Genomic DNA, 18,717 nt, shown 5'->3' with positions numbered 1-18,717 from the left:
AAGAGAGACTCATCCCGAATAGAAGTCCCTGCCCTCTGACCCGGATTTTGGGTGGGGTGACCTGGCAGTGCCCACACAGGAAGAACACACGGTTAGGGCAGGAGGAAATGCATCTCCCAGGAGGTGAGCTGCTCGCAGTGAACAGGGAAGTGGCATGCTGAACAGAAGTGTCTGCTGTGCACAGGGATTCAGGGCCAGGCAGCAGCAGTGTGCCCTCCTGAGCACAGCGCCCGCAGGGGACGCGCTCACCTGTCCCCGTTCTCGGGGTACTCCGACGGCGACGCCAGGTCCTCGTTCTCCCGGCTCACGGGAGAGAACAGGTTACTGCTGCTCAGGTTCTTCAGAACCAGCTTCTTGATGCTCTTCCTAAAAACACACCAAGGAAGGGAAATTAGCATCTATCCACTGCCTAAGTATATATCTCATACTTCATTCAGATGCTCCAGGGACCAGGAACCAGCTCAAAGACCTGCTCCCACACCCAGGATGGATCAAGTCTCTCATAAGAGGCCCTAAAATTTTTTGGAATTCCATTCAAGGCTCTGGTTTATACAGAGGTGTAAAAAGCACGAGCTAGTGAAAGGCTCAAAGCCCAAGTTCAGCAAACCACACCAAATCAGCTTTTCTAGAAGCACAGAAGGTCTGGCCCACAGGCGCAGGTTCATTTTACTGCATGGTCACTTTATTCTTTTAGCTTTTTGTTTCCACTCAACTCCAAACCTTTCAAAACCCCCTTTCCATTGGACTGCCACTGATGTAACTAAAACTGAACCCAAAGCTTCACTCGGGCAGACCCACAATTTATTTTTCACAGAAACATCTGTGGATCTGAAATAGAACCAGGGCTAAAACCACCAGAAATGTGTCCCCATAGTAAGGGCATGAGCAAACTTGATGACACACCCAGTCAGGAGCAGGAAATATTACCCTGTGCAAGCTTTCCTTGTAAGAATTCCTGAATGACTTCATAGGAGCTTTGCTCCCATCATGGGCTGACCTCATTTTACAGCTTGTTTGGCTTCAAGAGTTCAAGCTGAACCATTTTACCTCCTCTACAGAAAACAGTTCTAGTGAAGTCTTACTGACAACTTGTTATTGTTGTTCCAATCTGACCAGGGCACGAAATCCTGAGATTTAGAGTAACACACAGGGATTTACAGAAGATTCACACAGACACAAAAGGCAGCTCACTTTGGCATGAAGGCTCCGTTGGACAGGGAGGGCTCGTCATCGTCCAGCCCGTCGAAGAGCTGGGACTTGGCCGAGCCGGCCGACTGCAGCGCCTTGGGGCGCACCCTGGTGGCAGGCCGGGGCGTCAGCTTGTAGTGCGTGGGCGTGGTGAGCGCCTTCTGCGCCGCCGGGTTGGTGGGCTTCAGCCTCTGCAACACAAACACGGACACCTGAAACCCCGGGGCAGAGCCTCAGGGTGCTCCAGCCCGGGGCCCTGAAAGGCAAACGGGGTGACAAGGGGAAGCAGTAAATGCACCCAGGTTAGAGGGCTCCATGCACAGCCCCAGCCCTGGGATCCATGTGCATTCCAGGATCCCAGCTGCCAGGCAGGACTCAGCCCCAGCCCCAGCCTGGATCCATGTGCATCCCTGGGCTCCAGCTGCCAGGCAAGACTCAGCTCCAGCCCCAGCCTGGATCCATGTGCATTCCAGGATCCCAGTTGTCAGGCAGGACTCAGCTCCAGCCCCAGCCTGGATCCATGTGCATTCCAGGATCCCAGCTGTCAGGCAGGACCCAGCCCCAGCCCCTGGAATGTGCACGGGGGCAGCAGCCACTTAGAACCTCTCCTAACACCTCTAAAACTCGGGAAGTGTTTGTTCTATCACTCTTTGAACAAAGCAACAGGTAAATGTTTCTCAGAGACTCTCAGAGGTGTCCTAAGCAAAGCACTGTAATTATTCCAGTCATTAACAACAATCCATTCCCAATCAGCAGCAGTGGGCACAGGAACTCCATAGCCAAGGCTGTGATGCAGGCAAAAGCAGGAAATCATGGAGTGGTTTGGGTTGGAAAGTCCCTTAAAGATCATGGGCAGGGAACTTTCCACTGCAATAAAACCAAGCACTTTGTGTCCTGGAGGGTAAAAAGCCACTGCAGCCCTGGGAGAGCACAGGGTGCTCACTGTGCATTGAAGGGTTGCACACAGAGCAGAGTCATTTCAGCTGCCACCCACCCTGAGGTCAGTGCTTACCTCCTCCTTCTTCTTGGGGTCTGACATGGGGTTTCTGAAGAGCGGCGAGTCCCCGAAGGGTGAGTAGGCCAGGCTGTTGAGGTGCTGCTGGAGCACAGCTTGCTGGGCCGCAGAGGCATTGGGGTCTGTCAGAGCTACAAAAGGAGCAGCACTTCAGTTTGAGAGATCTGGGACCAGAACCAGGGCAGGCAGAGACACAGCAGCTCTCAGAGCACCTCCTTCCTCCATCAGTGTGCAACCATATCCACTGAGCTCTCATGGGTGAAAGGCTGAGGGCACACAGAGCTACAGAGCAGTGGAAAGAGCCTGGCCTGCCAGAATATTCAACTAATGCAGCTGGCTTCTGGAAAGGTGTGCAGGGAAAATACTTCATGCAGAATTCTGACATTACTGCTATCACAACCATACAGATCTAGAGTCCCCTCTACAACGGATTTTAAATATTGTCTCTCTGTCTTAAAGCATTTCACTTTAAGTCCTGTTAAAATGCTCTGAGACTTCAGCTCATAAAACATTCAAGGCACCAAAAGCAGTTTAATTCTAATTCCAACAAAACCAGTGTGAATGTGGGCATTCCCAAAGAAAACAAAACCACTCTGAGAGCAACAGCTTACTGTCAGGGTCTGCAGGAGGGGAGCTGGAGACAGCTGGGCCTTTATCTGTCCCAATGGCACAGCATTCCTGTTAATAAAGGCCCCCTAGGCCTCTCCCATCTGGAATTACTGAAAAAGCCAATGCTGCACTTCCCTTGCTTTTTTGTGCACATCTATTCTTGCTGCCCCAAGTTCAATGATGGGAAATGTTACTAATCCTGAAGACAAAGCTCTAAAGTAAGTGCAATTATTGGGCATGCAAAGCAACTTGGAATTCTTTTAAAAATGTACACATAAGTAGCAAAAAAAGGGGTCATGAACACGGTCTGCACTGCGACTGAGAACAGCAGTGGCCTCCAGGAGATGCTCTGCCCTCCCAAACCCTTTGGGAGGGGTGTGCTCCTGTGCTCAGGCACAGGGGAACAGGGCAGCAGGCAGCAGGCTCATGGCACTCACCTACAGCAGGCTGAGGGGCCCCAAAGCCCAGGGTGGCTGTGGATGTGTTGAATCCTGGGGCTCCAAAGGCTCCTGTTCCCAGGGTTCCCCCCAGCTTTGGCTGGGTGTTTCCAAACAAGGACGTCTGTCCTGCCCCCAGAGCTGTGACAGGAGAGGTGACTGTCATTTACCACAGGACTGTGACACATTTGCAGGCACAACAAAGGATCAGCTCCTTATCAAACTGCAGAAAACACTCTGCATGCCCACAGATGCTGCAGGCACTCAAGCCTTGTGACCACAGCAGAGGCTCTGAGCACAGAGGACCTCACCAGCCCCACCAGTGCTGCCCAGTTCCTACCAGTCCACTGGGCACTGTGCTAAGAAGCTCCCCTTGGAGCTGCCCTGAGCCATCCTGGCTTGCAGCTAGAACATGCCCAGCCCTGCCCCAGGGCTGGAGCTGCCCAGAAACGAGCTGGGAAACTGCTTACCTGTTCCAAACCCTGTTCCTAGTCCAGTGCCCAGAGTCCCCGTCGCAGGCTTATTTCCAAACAAGCTATTTCCAGCAGTGTTGGCACCAAAACCTTCGACAACAGAACAAGCAGCTCATTGGAGATGAAATTAAAACCATGCATTTCAATAAATAAGCACCACAGAGTCCAAGAGCCCTGCCAAAGTCAAATTTCTCACTGTTTCCAGCAGCGCAGTTAAACTGGCAATCAGCAAGAAGGGACTTTACTGGTAATAAACACACTTTAGTTATGAACACAGCATCAAAGCAGCACAGAAAAATGCTGGTCTGCCTCCTTAAGCTTTTCAGTTTGTTACAAACTTCAAAGTTTCCCTGAAAGGCAGAGCTGACATGATGCTGCTCTATCTGGCAACACAGTGAAATGTGCTGGGGTTGAGTGCCTGGAGAGAAAAAACCTCATTTCATGGTGTTTATACCACACACTCGTTTCCCTGACCCTCACCACAAAGCAGGTGGGAGCTCAGATCTGCACAGCTCAAGGGCACGGCTGTAGCTGCAACAGGGCCACCCCACATCTGCCATGAGCTCAGTTCTGCTGCAGATGCTGACCCCATGCCACGCTTGGTTAGTACACAAAGCCAGGATTACACTGAAAAACTGCAGGTGTGCACCAACCCCCTGGAACCCGGCCCCATTCCTCCTATGAACTGCTCCACAGGCAAACCAAACCCACACTGCAAAGGCTGGGCTCCAACCAGCCCCAACAGCCTGGTGGGGCCACGGAGACCCTGACCAGCAGAACTGAAAATCAAAAGCACCTTCCCCACCCCTGGGAGGCTTCCCCAGGACTGCTCACCCATCAAACCCTGCTTGCCAAGGTGCTGCCCTGGTTCAGAGCACCAAGAACTGCACTGAGCTCGATTTGGGAGGGACCTAAGAGATCACCCAGTTCCCTCGAGTTCCCTGTCTATCCTGGCACACAGCAGGCTAAAGGCATGGCAGGCCCCACTGCCTTCAAATAACCAGCACAAAACAGAACTGCGGGAAAGGGATGGCAGGATCCCTCCTACTCACTCTGATACACTGTTCTGTTGCTCTGAAATCCAGAATTAAAAAGGCAGAAGAGATTTCAGAGTCCCATGAAAGAAGCTGCCAATTCATTCATCCCTACACATTCCTCCTGCTCAGTCACTCAGCCACCATCAGTTCTCACATCAGAGGCCACCAGGAACACACCACCAGTTCCTCAGGCCTTGGGTCCTCCACACCACCAAGGACAACAGCAGCCACCAGCTAAACTGGAGCTGACTCATTTCACCCTCACTGCGGTGCAGGATCTCCTGACACCTGCCCAAGCTGGGGATCTCTGGTTTTATTCCCATTCTCCCAGTGCTGCTGTGCCAACACCAGGTGTTCACAGCCCCCTAACAAACCCCTCTGCTCCCCAAATCTTTGGTTTCAGGAATTTTCAACCACAGAATTATACAATGGTTGGAGCTGTAAAGGACCTCTGGGTGTCCCCAGTGCAGCCCCTGCCCAGGCAGGGCCACCTGCAGCAGTGACACAGGAACGTGTCCAGGGGTTGGGATGTGTCCAGAGAGGGACACTCAGCCCCTCCCTGGGCAGCTGCCCCAGGGCTCTGCCCCTCCATGGAAGGAAGTTCTTCCTCAGGCTGGGCTGGAATTGTTGTGTTTTAGTTCCTGGCCATGGCTCCCTGTGCTGTCCCTGGCACCACTGGGAGAGTCTGGCACCACCCTGACAGCCTTGGAGAGATGGGATGGGATGGCTGGACACACTGAGGGGATATCTGCACACTGATGGGATGGGGTGGGATGGCTGCACACACTGCTGGGATGGGATGGGATAGCTGCACACACTGCTGGGATGGGATGGGATAGCTGCACACACTGCTGGGATGGGATGGGATAGCTGCACACACTGCTGGGATGGGGTGGGATAGCTGCACACACTGCTGGGATGGGGTGGGATAGCTGCACACACTGCTGGGATGGGGTGGGATAGCTGCACACACTGCTGGGATGGGGTGGGATAGCTGCACACACTGCTGGGATGGGGTGGGATAGCTGCACACACTGCTGGGATGGGGTGGGATAGCTGCACACACTGCTGGGATGGGGTGGGATAGCTGCACACACTGCTGGGATGGGGTGGGATGGCTGCACACACTGTAGTGGGATGGGATGGCTGCACACACTGTAGTGGGATGGGGTGGGATAGCTGCACACACTGCTGGGATGGGATGGGATAGCTGCACACACTGCTGGGATGGGATGGGATGGCTGCACACACTGTAGTGGGATGGGATGGCTGCACACACTGTAGTGGGATGGGGTGGGATAGCTGCACACACTGCTGGGATGGGGTGGGATAGCTGCACACACTGCTGGGATGGGGTGGGATAGCTGCACACACTGCTGGGATGGGGTGGGATAGCTGCACACACTGCTGGGATGGGATAGCTGCACACACAGGTGGGATGGGATGGGATAGCTGCACACACTGTAGTGGGATGGGATGGGATGGCTGCACACACTGTAGTGGGATGGGGTGGGATAGCTGCACACACTGCTGGGATGGGGTGGGATAGCTGCACACACTGCTGGGATGGGGTGGGATAGCTGCACACACTGTAGTGGGATGGGGTGGGATAGCTGCACACACTGTAGTGGGATGGGGTGGCTGCACACACTGCTGGGATGGGATGGGATAGCTGCACACACTGTAGTGGGATGGGATAGCTGCACACACTGCTGGGATGGGATGGGATAGCTGCACACACTGCTGGGATGGGATGGGATAGCTGCACACACTGGTGGGATGGGATGGGATAGCTGCACACACTGCTGGGATGGGATGGGATAGCTGCACACACTGCTGGGATGGGATGGGATAGCTGCACACACTGCGGTGGGATGGGATGGGATGGCTGCACACACTGCGGTGGGATGGGATGGGATAGCTGCACACACTGCTGGGATGGGATGGGATGGGATAGCTGCACACACTGCTGGGATGGGATGGGATAGCTGCACACACTGCTGGGATGGGATGGGATAGCTGCACACACTGCGGTGGGATGGGATGGGATGGCTGCACACACTGCGGTGGGATGGGATGGGATAGCTGCACACACTGCTGGGATGGGATGGGATGGGATAGCTGCACACACTGCTGGGATGGGATGGGATAGCTGCACACACTGTAGTGGGATGGGGTGGGATAGCTGCACACACTGCTGGGATGGGATGGGATAGCTGCACACACTGCTGGGATGGGATGGGATGGCTGCACACACTGCGGTGGGATGGGATGGGATAGCTGCACACACTGTAGTGGGATGGGATGGGATAGCTGCACACACTGCGGTGGGATGGGATGGGATAGCTGCACACACTGTAGTGGGATGGGGTAGCTGCACACACTGGTGGGATGGGATGGGATAGCTGCACACACTGCGGTGGGATGGGATGGGATAGCTGCACACACTGCTGGGATGGGATGGGATAGCTGCACACACTGGTGGATCCCTGCAGCAATAGGCAGCTGCTCACAGCTGCACATCACGAGTCTGACTGTAACAGACCCACTCTGGCTGACCTGGCCTGCTCTAGAAGCCCCCAGGGGAACAAAGACCTCAGCCCTGGGTGCAGACACATCACTGCCCACAGACCTGGGCAGTGCAGAGATTCCTGACCAACAGGCTTCCCAAACCCGGGAAATTCAATCTGGCTCTAAAGGAAGCCTGGAACAATCCAGCGGGTCACTGGCTGCTGCTCAGGACTCACAAGAGGTCTGTGCTGTGAGTCTCATCTCCAACCCACAGACCTCCTGTTCCAGATCCCCTCTCAGCCCTCCCTTCTCCAGACTGACCAGGCCCAGCTCCCACAGTCTCTCCTCACCAGAGATGCTCCAGACCCCAAATCATCTCTGTGCCCTTCCCTGGACCCTCTCCAGTAGCTCCCGGTCTTCCCTGAACTGTGGAGCCCAGAAGTGAACAGGACACTCCAGATGAGCCTCCCTGGAGCAGAGCAGAGGGGCAGGATCCCCTCCCTGACCTGCTGGGAATGCCCTTCCCAAAGCTCCCCAGGGTTCCAGGGGCTCTCCTGGCCATCCCAGGCTGAAAATTCTCCTAAGGACTCACCAAAACAGTGGCACTTGACTGTCTACTTCCCGAGTCAGGGAGCCCCACCAGGAGCAAAGGCACAACCCAGCACATTTCCCTGTGGCAGCACTGTTGCTCACCTGACAGTTCCAACTACAATACGTAGCTAGTACTCTGTGCAGTGTGTGGTACACACAGTACAGATCTAATGATTGAAACAACACTTTTTTCCCCTGTTCCCAAACTGGCAGGGTTTGTGGGGTTCCTAAACCCAGTGCAGGTTTGTTACCGAAGAGGCCCCCGCCCGTGGTGGTACCGAACGAGGGAGCGCTGGTCGTGGTGGCTCCAAATCCAGCAGGCTTGTTCCCAAACAGGGTCTGAAAGGAAAACAGCAGCAGGTTGGAAACCTGGGTTTGGAAACCGTGTGGAAACAATGCCACAGCAATTATATCCGTGTCTGGCTGCAGGCAAGGAAGCACAACTCAAGCCAAGCACAGCTGAGCCTGCCCAGCCCGCCCTCCCACAAGTGGGGGTTATCCCAAGCCCCCTGCAAGACCCCCAGAAGAGCTGTTAGGGTCAGACCCAAGGGCCTTAAGGGACTTGTCCAGTCTCAGTGATCCTGTGATTTCTGCCCTGCCAGAACCAAAATGACTGAATATCAAAAACCAAGGTTGGTTTTGGTCCATCACAGCTTACAACCTCTATCTCCAATCCTGTGCTGAGGCACCCCCAGGCACTGAGGACCTCAGCATCTCCTGCTGCTGTCATCACTCCACACATCACTTGTTAACAATTGACTCCACTACACCTGCCCATCCTCCAGTTCACAGCAAACCACCTGACTCTGGTACCTCAGACATCCTAATTCCAAGCTAACACACCTTCCTTGCTAACACAGCACCTACAACAGGGCTCAGCTCAGATTTCTCTTTACCACAAAGGCACACACATACCGAACCACCAACACCAAATCCTGTGTTGGCTTGTCCAAACAGGCCAGTTCCCGTTCCAAATCCAGTCCCAGCATTTGTATTGGCAGCTGTCCCAAAAAGGCCTCCAGGCTGCGAGGGCTGGGTGACCCCAAAGAGACCCTACAAACAGGAACCAGGTTAAGGTAATGCTCCCAGGCTTTTCCAAGTCCAGCACTGACAACAACAGATCCAACACACAAAATCAAGCAATAAAACAATGCTACATTTGCCCTCACGCTGCGGGAAGAGGAGGGGTGAAGAGCATTCCAGAAGCTTCAGTCCTTCTCCATGAAATTAGTTACAAAAAGGAAATGAAAAAAAAACAACAAAAATTTATGCACCAGGATTTAAAGGATATTGGAACTTCCTTGTTGCTTTGAGCAAGGGAGATGGAAAAGAAACATTTCACAGGGTTCTCTGGGAGAAGTCACAACAAATTCACAAAGAACACAGGACATCTGGAGCCAAAGCCTCCAGCTATATAACAAGTTACAACTACATAGAATCTTCCTGTCACAAAAGCCCACAAAGGTTGCTCATTCTTCACCAGAAAGCCCGGGATCTGAATTCCCATACAAGGTTAATCATGGATGACACCATCAGTGTGAAAATGATCAGAAGCACTGGAGTTGCTAGAGAGAGGCAGCTTGAGGAGGTGAGTGGGTACATGATTTGTGAGCAGCTGGCTGTTCTCCAGCTGTCAGCAACAAAGCTGCCTGCCAGGAGGTTCCTCACCCCACTGCACCCTGCCTTCACCACGCTGCGGAGGAATGGGAACACCCAGTCCTGCAGCCCCTGATCCCAGCCCTTACCATGGTGCTGGTGTTGGGCTGGCCCAGCGTGCTGGTGCCCCCGAAGGAGAAGCCGGTGTTCTGTGTGGTGGTGGCCTGGCCGAAGGGTTTGTTGAACAGGCTCGTGGTCTGCGACTGCTGCCCAAAGAGCCCCCCGGTGGTGCCAGTGCCGAAGCCGGTCGTACCTGGGACACCAACAGAGTGAGACCCCCAACCCAGCACATCCCACCTCAGCACTCACACAGGAAACAGTCACAGAATGTCCTGAGGGAAGGGACCCACAGGAACCATCCCGTTCCGCCCTGTCCCTGCCCAGACCCCCAACAATCCCACCCTGGCATCCCAAAGGCTCCTGGAGCTGTAGCAGCCTCAGGGCTGTGCCCATTCCCTGGGGAGCCTGAACAGTGCCAGCACCTCTGGGGAAGAGCCTTGCCCTGATCTCCAGCCTGAGACTGCCCTGGCCCAGCTGCAGCTGCTCCCTGGGTCCCATCTCTGCTCATCCAACAACACCTCCACTCCTAAAGCCTGGAGGATTTGGATCTGTTTACAGTCAAATTTCACAAACACAAATACCCATTATTAGAAAAAATCCTTCCCTGTGAGGGTGGGCAGGCCCTGGCACAGGGTGCCCAGAGCAGCTGTGGCTGCCCCTGCATCCCTGGCAGTGCCCAAGGCCAGGCTGGACACTGGGGTTGGAGCAGCCTGGGACAGTGGGAGGTGTCCCTGCCATGGCAGGAGTGGGATGGGATGAGCTTCAAGGTCCCTTCCAACCCAAATCATTCTGGAATTCTATGATGTATTTATTTTCAGTTTGCAAAACCTAATAAAAAACCAATTGCTGTTTGAAATTTCCCAAGGGAAAGCAAGAAAATAGATTCCTATGGCAAGGAGCTCCAGCAGTGAATGTCTGCAATGCAACCAGCACAACTCTGAGCTCACAGCAGTGTTTCAGCATTTTGCATCGCTGAGTTTTAAACGGAACAGAGTATTTGCACATGCACTCACAGGAACGCCAGGGCCAGGCAGTACTTACTGGTTCCAAAAGCAGTTTTATTCTGTCCATAGGAAAAGCCTGTATTGGTAGTAGAAGAGCCAAAAAGTCCCGTGGCTGTGCTGGACGTGGCAGTGGAAGAGCCAAACAAGCCAGCAGTCGCTCCTGCTCCCACAGGATTCGTGGGCCCTTTCCTATTTGCCTGGTAGTCTTCCAAGCGCAGTTCCTAAAGGAAAATCCAGCTCTTTTACATGGACAAGGGCAGGCAAGTGTCCTTCCCACACTCACACAGCACCTCAGCTTCACCAAGGTGAAGGCTCAAGAAAAGCTGCAACACCCACATTTTTAAAAGTAAGGACACCAAAAATGGGACACGCACATAGATACAGGTTTGGGCTTCAATTTGACATCCCAGACTTTTTCCAGATCTGTTTATAAACAATCTGTTTTGAAGGGTCAAGCAAAGCAGCCCAAACGGGAAGGCCTCAGGTTAAATCCTTGGGAACACCAGTTTATAACAAACAACTGAGCTCTGTCTGGGATCCTGCTGTTATCTCCACAGAGCAGGGCTGCTCCCAACAGGATCTCATGTCCCTGTGACAAGATGGAATTTCAGCTCCTCCAGACCTGCATTAAGCATTAAAACCCAACTGCAATTAACGTGGCGTTGCATTAACTGCTGTCCTTGACCACAGCCCCCGTGTGTGATGCAGACATGGAAGGCCCATCAGTATTTCCCATGAACAAGCACAGACATCTGTATCTGCGGGGCAGAGGGGCCTAGGGGAGGCTGTGGCCCTGCACTGACCTCCAGGGACTTGCTCTCGTACTCCTTCATGGCAGTGATGCACTGGTGCTTGGTGTTGATGTTGGTGCTCACGCCAGACTTCACCATGGTGTCGGTGCCGGTCGGGGGCTGCCGGGAGGGGAGGAAGGGGCACGTTAAACTCCAGACACACCTGGGAACACGGCCAGAACCCCTGCACATCCCGGGAAATCCACACCCAGCACAGAGCTGAGGCTCCGTGTGACTGCTCTGACCAGGTGAGACCTCACCTGCAGAGCTGCCTCCAGCCCTGGGCCCACAGCAGCAGGACCTGGAGCTGCTGGAGAGAGCCCGGAGGGGCCACGGGGCTGCTCCAGGGCTGAGCCCCTCTGGGGCCAGGCTGGGAGAGCTGGGGGTGCTCACCTGGAGAGGAGAAGCTCCAGGGAGAGCTCAGAGCCCCTGCCAGGGCCTGAAGGGGCTCCAGGAGAGCTGCACAGGGACTGGGGACAAGGGCTGCAGGGACAGGAGCCAGGGAATGGCTCCCAGTGCCAGAGGGCAGGGCTGGATGGGCTCTTGGGAATCGGGAATTGTTCCCTGGCAGGGTGGGCAGGCCCTGGCACAGGGTGCCCAGAGCAGCTGTGGCTGCCCCTGCATCCCTGGCAGTGCCCAAGGCCAGGCTGGACACTGGGGCTGGAGCAGCCTGGGACAGTGGGAGGGGTCCCTGCCATGGCAGGGGTGGCACTGGGTGGGCTGGGAGGTCCCTCCAACCCAAACCTTGTGTGAGTTCATGGTTTTATGATTCCACCATTATTTGTACAGCTGAGGCCTCACCCAGGCATGTTCAATGATGATCAACAGTGGAATTTGTGCCAGGAACACGCAAAACAACTCCCAGCAGTTTTGCTTTCGGTTTCACTTTAAAAGCAGTTTACTTCAGCTTCTGACACAAACCCTGCTGCTTTGCACGAATTTCACTCTCCCCTTTTTAGCAGTGCTATGAAAGCACAAATCAGCAGCACTGCACGAGCACAGGCAGCACCACAGCTCTACCCCAAAGCCTCAGTCTTACATCAGCTCAGTCCAGAAATGAAGGGGGGTGAGATCTACATGAACAAGTTTTTGGGGAAAGAGTCCCTCTTCCAGCAGGCCCCAGCCAGCCCAGCTCCTCAAGGCCTCTCTGCTGGGCCAGCTCCAGGTCCAACTGCCACAGAACTGGGCAGCAGTTACTGAATCCTGTCTTAAAGGGGACTCGTCCAGAGGCAGGACACCACTGCTCCCCTTCCAGGGCCCATTCCCAAAGCCAGGCTGGCTCAGGAGAGCTGTGCTGACTCTGACCCATCCCAGGATGTCTCTAAGGCTTTTGCTGCCAGCATTTGCCATGATCACCTTGAATTCCACAGCACTTCCTGGGAAGGCTCAGCTCTAAGAGCTCCTTTAGTCCTCCAGCGTTAGCACAGCTCTGAACCCAGCAAGCCTGAAATTCTCCAGTGCTGAGAAGGGACATTCCCAAATCATTTCAGAGCACTGGCACATGAACTCACTTCTTCACCTCAGTGACCAACACATCACACAAGCAACTGCAGAACTGAACGCCTCCCACAGTGACCGGGCTGGATTAGAAGAGAAAGCAGCACTCACATTAAATTTAATAGTCGTGCCAGTTGGGGCAGCAGTAAAGCTGGTTGGGCCAAAGAGAGAGCCAGATGTGCTCCCAAAGGGGTTGGAAGTGGTGTTGGTGGTCCCAAAGAGCCCTCCACTGCTGGTGCTCGTACCAAAGTCTGAAAAAGGCATAAAAAATAACATCAGTATTAAACCCAAAGTTTGAAACTTAAACCCTAATACCTTATTTGAATTAGAATAATTTGGTTTGAAAATGGAAAAAACATCTGGGAAAAATAATTTGACAGCAAAGCTGGAAGCTGATGGTGCTGCTAGTGCAGTTCTGTGCTGCAGAAGGGTCCCTAACTCAGCACCCCAGAAACACCAGACAAACCACAGCACCCAGATTCCTTCTACTCCCAACAAGTATGAGAAAAATTATACAGTGATTTTATAATAAAGACAATCAGTGAGGCTCCTTTTCTTTGTTCAGAAGGGGCTGGAAGCAGTTGCTTTTGCTTCATGAAATTACAGAGGAGTTTAGCAGCATTCCCTATCTCCTCCTGCCACAGACAAACCCAACTGTAACTCCTCTGCCACAGGATAAAAATCTAAAATCAAACAGCATCAAGACAGATTTCAGCATAAAAAACCCCAGCCAACCACCTTTGGCAATTTCTTTTAAAATTTAGGGCTGGAATCACAGCTACAGATTGAGGAGCACGTGGGCTCCTCCCTGGCTGCTGTGGGCACAGGGATGTCACTGCATCCACCAGGAGAAACCCCCCAGCCCCACCCTGACCCCTGTCCCCGCCCCCAGGGACATCCAGCTCCCGCTGCTCTCCCATCCAGCTGCACAGGGCAACCAGTTTCACTCACTGCCAAACCCAGCTGGTTTGTTCTGTGCAAAGGCATTATTCTGGGATGAGAAGAGGCTTCCACCAGTGCTGGTGGTTCCGAAGAGGCTGTTTGATGTCCCAGTGGATGTCCCAAACCCAAAGCCAGTGCTGGTGGAGGAGGTGGCCGGTTGGTTGAAGGTGGTCGACCCAAACAGCCCTCCTGCAGACAGAAACAGGCTGTTAATCCCTGACAACCTCCCCTGCTGGGGGCTTTGCAGGGTTCCCGTTGTTGAGGTTGGGGAGGGTGTTTGGCTATCTGCATTCCCCATTCCCAGGTTTGGGGCTCCCCAGAGGGTTGTTTGGCTGTTGCATTCCCCATTCCCGGGTTTGGCTGTCTGCGTCCCCCATTCCCGGGTTACGGGTCTCCCAGAGGGCGTTGGGCTGTCTGCACTCCCCATTCCCAGGTTAGGGGTTCCCCAGGGGACGTTTTGCTGTCTGCGTTCCCCGTTCCCAGGTTAGGGGTCCCCTGGAGGGTGTTTCGCTGTCTGTGTTCCCCATTCCCGTGTCTGGGCTCCCCGTGCCCGGGCAGTACCTGGCTTTGTCTGCACTCCCCATTCCCGTGTCTGGGCTCCCCGTGCCCGGGCAGTACCTGGCTTTGTCTGCGTGCTCCCGAACAGGCTGCCCGTGTTGTTGTTGGAGCCGAAGGCCGAGGTCCCGAAGGCTCCCCCGCTGCTCGTTCCAAAGCCGGCATCTGCGGGCAGAGCCTCGTGAGCGCCCCGGGCTGCAGCTCCACAGACACCCTCACAACACACAGCTCGTCCTTCCCAGCCCTCCCAACAGACCCCCTGCTCATTTGTTCCAGCCCCAAAGCACCCCAGCCACGCCAGCTTCCCTACACGCTCCGTTTGCCACTCCTCCTACAGAAGGAAGCTTCCACAGCAGACATGGACTCCTTCCTGGTTGTCTGCCCAACCAAAAAGCTTGGGGTGAAGCCTCAGGCTCCTGAACCTCGTCCATGCCAGCTGGAGCACCCAGTGGCTCCCCAATTCCATCCCACGAGGCACTACCACCTCCATGGGAATTTTCTGAGCTGTACTCCAAGAAAAGACACCTCATTAAAAACCACCTTGGATATTTTACTTACTTTGCCCAAAAGTTGAAGTTGTCCCAAAGCCGGTGCTGCCTCCGAACGGAGTTCCAAAGGATTTGTTAAACATTTTTGGGATATATCCGGTTTTCTTTCCAGACCTGGAAAGCAGAATTCAGGTTTTATTGAAAGCTCATGCTGGCAGGCTCATTTTCCATCTCCCTCATTGCCGAGGGCAGCAATCCCACCAGAATCCTGCAGCACCAACCGCATGGCACTGAGCAATTCCAAACCCTGCCAGAACCCCGGGGGGTTCAAGGACACCAACATTCCAGTGACACCACAGCTAAGGAGGTGTCACTGAACATCAGCATCCCTAAAAAAGGTGTCACCCTTAATTATGGCTGGAGTTCCTGCCCATCTCAGCCCGTGTCCCGGGCTGTGGCGATCCCATGGAATCTGGGGCGTTTCCAGGACTGATTCTCCTGTTCCACCCTCTTTGCCAACAGCCTCAAACAGGCCAGGGGGGATGCACTGCACAGGGGTGACAGGAGCCCGCACTGCCTCTGCTCCCCACGTCTGCCCTGCCAGCAGCTGTGTCCAGGGAGCTCTGCGGGCCCTGCTCCCTCTCCAGCCCAGGGTTTATTCACAGCACACTCCCTGCTGCCTCTCCTCAGCACAAACTCTGCTCCCACTCTGAGTTTGTCAACACATCCAGCACAATCCCACAGCTCCTCAGGCACCTGTCAGGGAACTGAGGGGTGTTTTCCTGCAGCTCCACCACTGAAAACTCCACATTAGCCAAAACACGGCAGATTAACAAAAAAACAAAACAAAACAAAACAACCACACCAGTACTACCCCCCAAAAAATTCACATTACCCCCAAAATGGCAGTACTAGCAACAACAAACTAGAACTAGCAAAACAAAACACCATATTAACCCAAAAATGTCACATTAGCAAAATTGCTGATGTTAAAAAACCCACAGTACTTCCCCCCAAAATGCCATGCTAATCAAAAAAAGGGTGTAATGATGCAGGAAAAGCCATAGTAGCCAGAAGAAAATGACAAAACTAATCAGAAAAATTACTAAAATAATGCTCTATCAACAAAAAAAAACTACTGTTACTGCACTCCCCTCCATATTGAGCAGGAAATGCAGGAATTCCCCCACATTCCCAGGAACTCCCTGGCAGCAGCAGCCACACAGAGCACTAAGCACAACTAAGAACATCAGCAATCCAAGAACAGCCCGCACCAGGAGCGTTCCCAAAGCCAACAATTCCAGCTCAGGCCAAAGCTGCCCTTTCCCTGTGCCCAGGTTTGGCAGCTCCCCCAGCCAAGGCAAGCTCACAGGGACTGGGCACTGCCTCCTGCAGTGAAATCTCCACATCCACCTGCCCATCCTTTCAACTGAAGCTTTTGTTTCCCCAACATCAACAGCACTTTCTGGGAATGGCCAATCCAGACTGGGAGCAGCCACAGCCTTCCACCATCCCTGAACAGCTGGAGACTAAATCAGCCCAGAACAACCAGCCCAACCCCACACAACCCTGACAGAAGAACTAAAACCATGATTTGTGTCACATCCAAATATTCCAACAGACACGCACCACAATTCTGCAGTGTTAAGGGTCTCCACACCTCCACACACAAATCCTTACAGGCTTCCTTCGTCGCAGGAAAAAGAATTTCAGTGAAATTCTGGTAAAAGCCAGGAAAAACTGCTCTGACAAACTCTCAGAGCTCCCCAAGCTGAGAGGGGCTCCTGGGAGAGCTCCTCTGGCACAGGGCAACATTGCACCCTGAGCCCTCCTCACCTTCTCCCATGGAATCCCTGAGCTGGAAAAGCCCTCCCAGGCCAGGCAGTGCCAGCTGTGCCCACCTTGTCCCCAGCCCAGAGCACTCAGGGCCACCTCCAGGTGACACCTGCAGGGATGGGCACTCCAAAGCTCCCTGGGCAGCCCCTGCCAAGGCCTGAGCACCCTTTCCATGAAGAAATTGCCCTTGGTGGCCAAGCTGAGCCTCCTATCAGGGAGTTATGACAGTGGTAAGGTCCACCCTGTGCCTCCTTTTCTCCAGGCTGAGCACCCAGCTCCCTCTCCATCAGGACCTGTCCCCAAACACACCTCCCCATTCCTATGGAATATTTTCAGCCATCTCCCTCTGCCCAAGTGACACTCTCCCTTTCAGGCCAGATAAAAATCACCTGCACTTTCCGGCTCTCCGATGTTGTGACTCTCAGCCTTATCTGGAAATTCACAAGTTCCTCATTTCCTGTGGTTCCTCTTTTCTAAGTCACTGCTCTCCCATTGTCCTGAGAACACTAAACGCCAAACTACCTAAGAAAAAACCTGAAGAGTTATTGTCTAAGAAAAAAGGAGTTATTTAAAAATGAAAGATTTCACTCTCCCACCACATGCATTTTGTTCACACCCACCCCTCCTTCCCTGCACCTCCAGGGCTGGGTCCAGTTGTGGCTCCTGCAGGAGAGCCCTGGAGGGGCTGGAGTGTGTCCAGGGCAGGGCAGGGAGCTGGGAAGGGGCTGGAGAATTCCTGAGGGAGCTGGGAAGGGGCTGGAGAATTCCTGAGGGAGCTGGGAAGGGGCTGGAGAATTCCTGAGGGAGCTGGGAAGGGGCTGGAGAATTCCTGAGGGAGCTGGGAAGGGGCTGAGGCTGGAGAAAAGGAGGCTCAGGGGGGACCTTGTGGCTCTGCACAAGTCCCTGACAGGAGGGGACAGCCGGGGGGGTCGGGCTGTGCTCCAGTAACAGGGACAGGAGGAGAGGGAACGGCCTCAGGCTGGGCCAGGGGAGGCTCAGCTTGGGCAGCAGCAGGAATTTGCCCATGGAGAGGGAGCTCAGGCCTTGGCAGGGGCTGCCCAGGGAGCTTTGGAGTGCCCATCCCTGCAGGTGTCCCAGCAAGGGCTGGAGGTGGCCCTGAGTGCTCTGGGCTGGGGACAAGGTGGGCCTGGGGCACAGCTGGCACTGCCTGGCCTGGGAGGGCTTTTCCAGCCTTACTGATTCTAGGGTTCTGTGAACTCAAGAGCTAGACAAGAATTAGTAAAACTCGAGAGTATTACACAACACCCCTCTCCCACTCGCTGCCCCCAGCTGAGGGGGGACCCCTCGCGCCAAAGGGCTCTAATTGAAGTTTAACAGCAACAGCACATAACGCCCCTAAAACCACCCAAAGAAACCCATGTCTTCAACATAACTTTAACTCACATGTAACCAGCCTAACTTTAAACTACGACTAATTACCACGACAGTAAATAACTCCCGGCCCCGGGGCCAGCCGGGCCGTTACCCGCATCCAGAGCCGCGTATCCCCCGCGGAAACACCCGGAATCTCCAACCGGACCCGCAGCGGGACAACCACAACGGCCTAAGAACCCCAAACGTGAGCAGGTACTCCCGAGACAGCCGGGGCAGGGCTGCCGAGAAATCCCGCCCGCCTTTCCGCCTCCCTCCGGCCTTTCCTCCGTCCCAGGGCCTCCCCGCGCTCCCCCCACCGCGGAGGACCCGGTCTCCCGGCACAAAAGGCCTGGCGGCGGCGGCGCCACAGCCGTGCCGGGCAGGCCGCGGTGCTCACCTCACGTACCGGGCAGGGCAGCCGTAGCAGGCCGCGGCGCTCAGCGCGGGTGCCGGGAAGCGCCGCTCGCAGCGGCCGGGCCGGGTCGGGCCCGCGGTGCCGCCGCCGCCTCACGGGGCCGCAGCTGCGTCACAGCCCGCGCGCGCACTCCCGGCCTCCCCCGCGCGCCGCTTCGACACCGCCTCGGCCCCGCCCCGCCCGTCGCGCTTCCGCCTCCCATTGGCTGCGCCCCTCTACCCTCGCCCTGAGCTCAACG

General features: G+C 54.7%; 1 protein-coding gene across 4 annotated transcripts in view; it reads right to left on the bottom strand.

The window, feature by feature from the left end:
- Positions 1-18,637, bottom strand: part of NUP98 (nucleoporin 98 and 96 precursor) — a 37,677-nt gene extending 19,040 nt beyond the window's left edge. The window contains exons 1-16 of one of the 4 annotated variants that reach the window (XM_063393340.1): positions 18,462-18,637; positions 17,080-17,212; positions 14,925-15,028; positions 14,430-14,531; positions 13,821-14,000; positions 12,981-13,120; positions 11,385-11,492; positions 10,619-10,802; positions 9,607-9,770; positions 8,777-8,914; positions 8,113-8,200; positions 3,720-3,812; positions 3,250-3,390; positions 2,201-2,334; positions 1,192-1,379; positions 250-366 (exon numbers count right to left, since the gene is read on the bottom strand). In XM_063393340.1, the coding sequence (XP_063249410.1) occupies positions 250-366; positions 1,192-1,379; positions 2,201-2,334; positions 3,250-3,390; positions 3,720-3,812; positions 8,113-8,200; positions 8,777-8,914; positions 9,607-9,770; positions 10,619-10,802; positions 11,385-11,492; positions 12,981-13,120; positions 13,821-14,000; positions 14,430-14,531; positions 14,925-14,997 (1,850 nt within the window). In that variant the 5' untranslated portion in view covers positions 14,998-15,028; positions 17,080-17,212; positions 18,462-18,637. The remainder of the gene's footprint in view (positions 1-249; positions 367-1,191; positions 1,380-2,200; positions 2,335-3,249; positions 3,391-3,719; positions 3,813-8,112; positions 8,201-8,776; positions 8,915-9,606; positions 9,771-10,618; positions 10,803-11,384; positions 11,493-12,980; positions 13,121-13,820; positions 14,001-14,429; positions 14,532-14,924; positions 15,029-17,079; positions 17,213-18,461) is intronic. The other 3 variants (XM_063393338.1, XM_063393341.1, XM_063393339.1) reach the window with 3 other exon arrangements.
- Between the last annotated feature and the right edge of the window lie 80 nt (positions 18,638-18,717).

Source organism: Prinia subflava, chromosome 3 (assembly GCF_021018805.1).
Source record: "Prinia subflava isolate CZ2003 ecotype Zambia chromosome 3, Cam_Psub_1.2, whole genome shotgun sequence".
Lineage (NCBI taxonomy): Eukaryota > Metazoa > Chordata > Aves > Passeriformes > Cisticolidae > Prinia > Prinia subflava.
The sequence above is the reverse complement of the archived record's forward strand: the minus strand, read 5'-3'. Positions and strand labels throughout refer to the sequence as shown.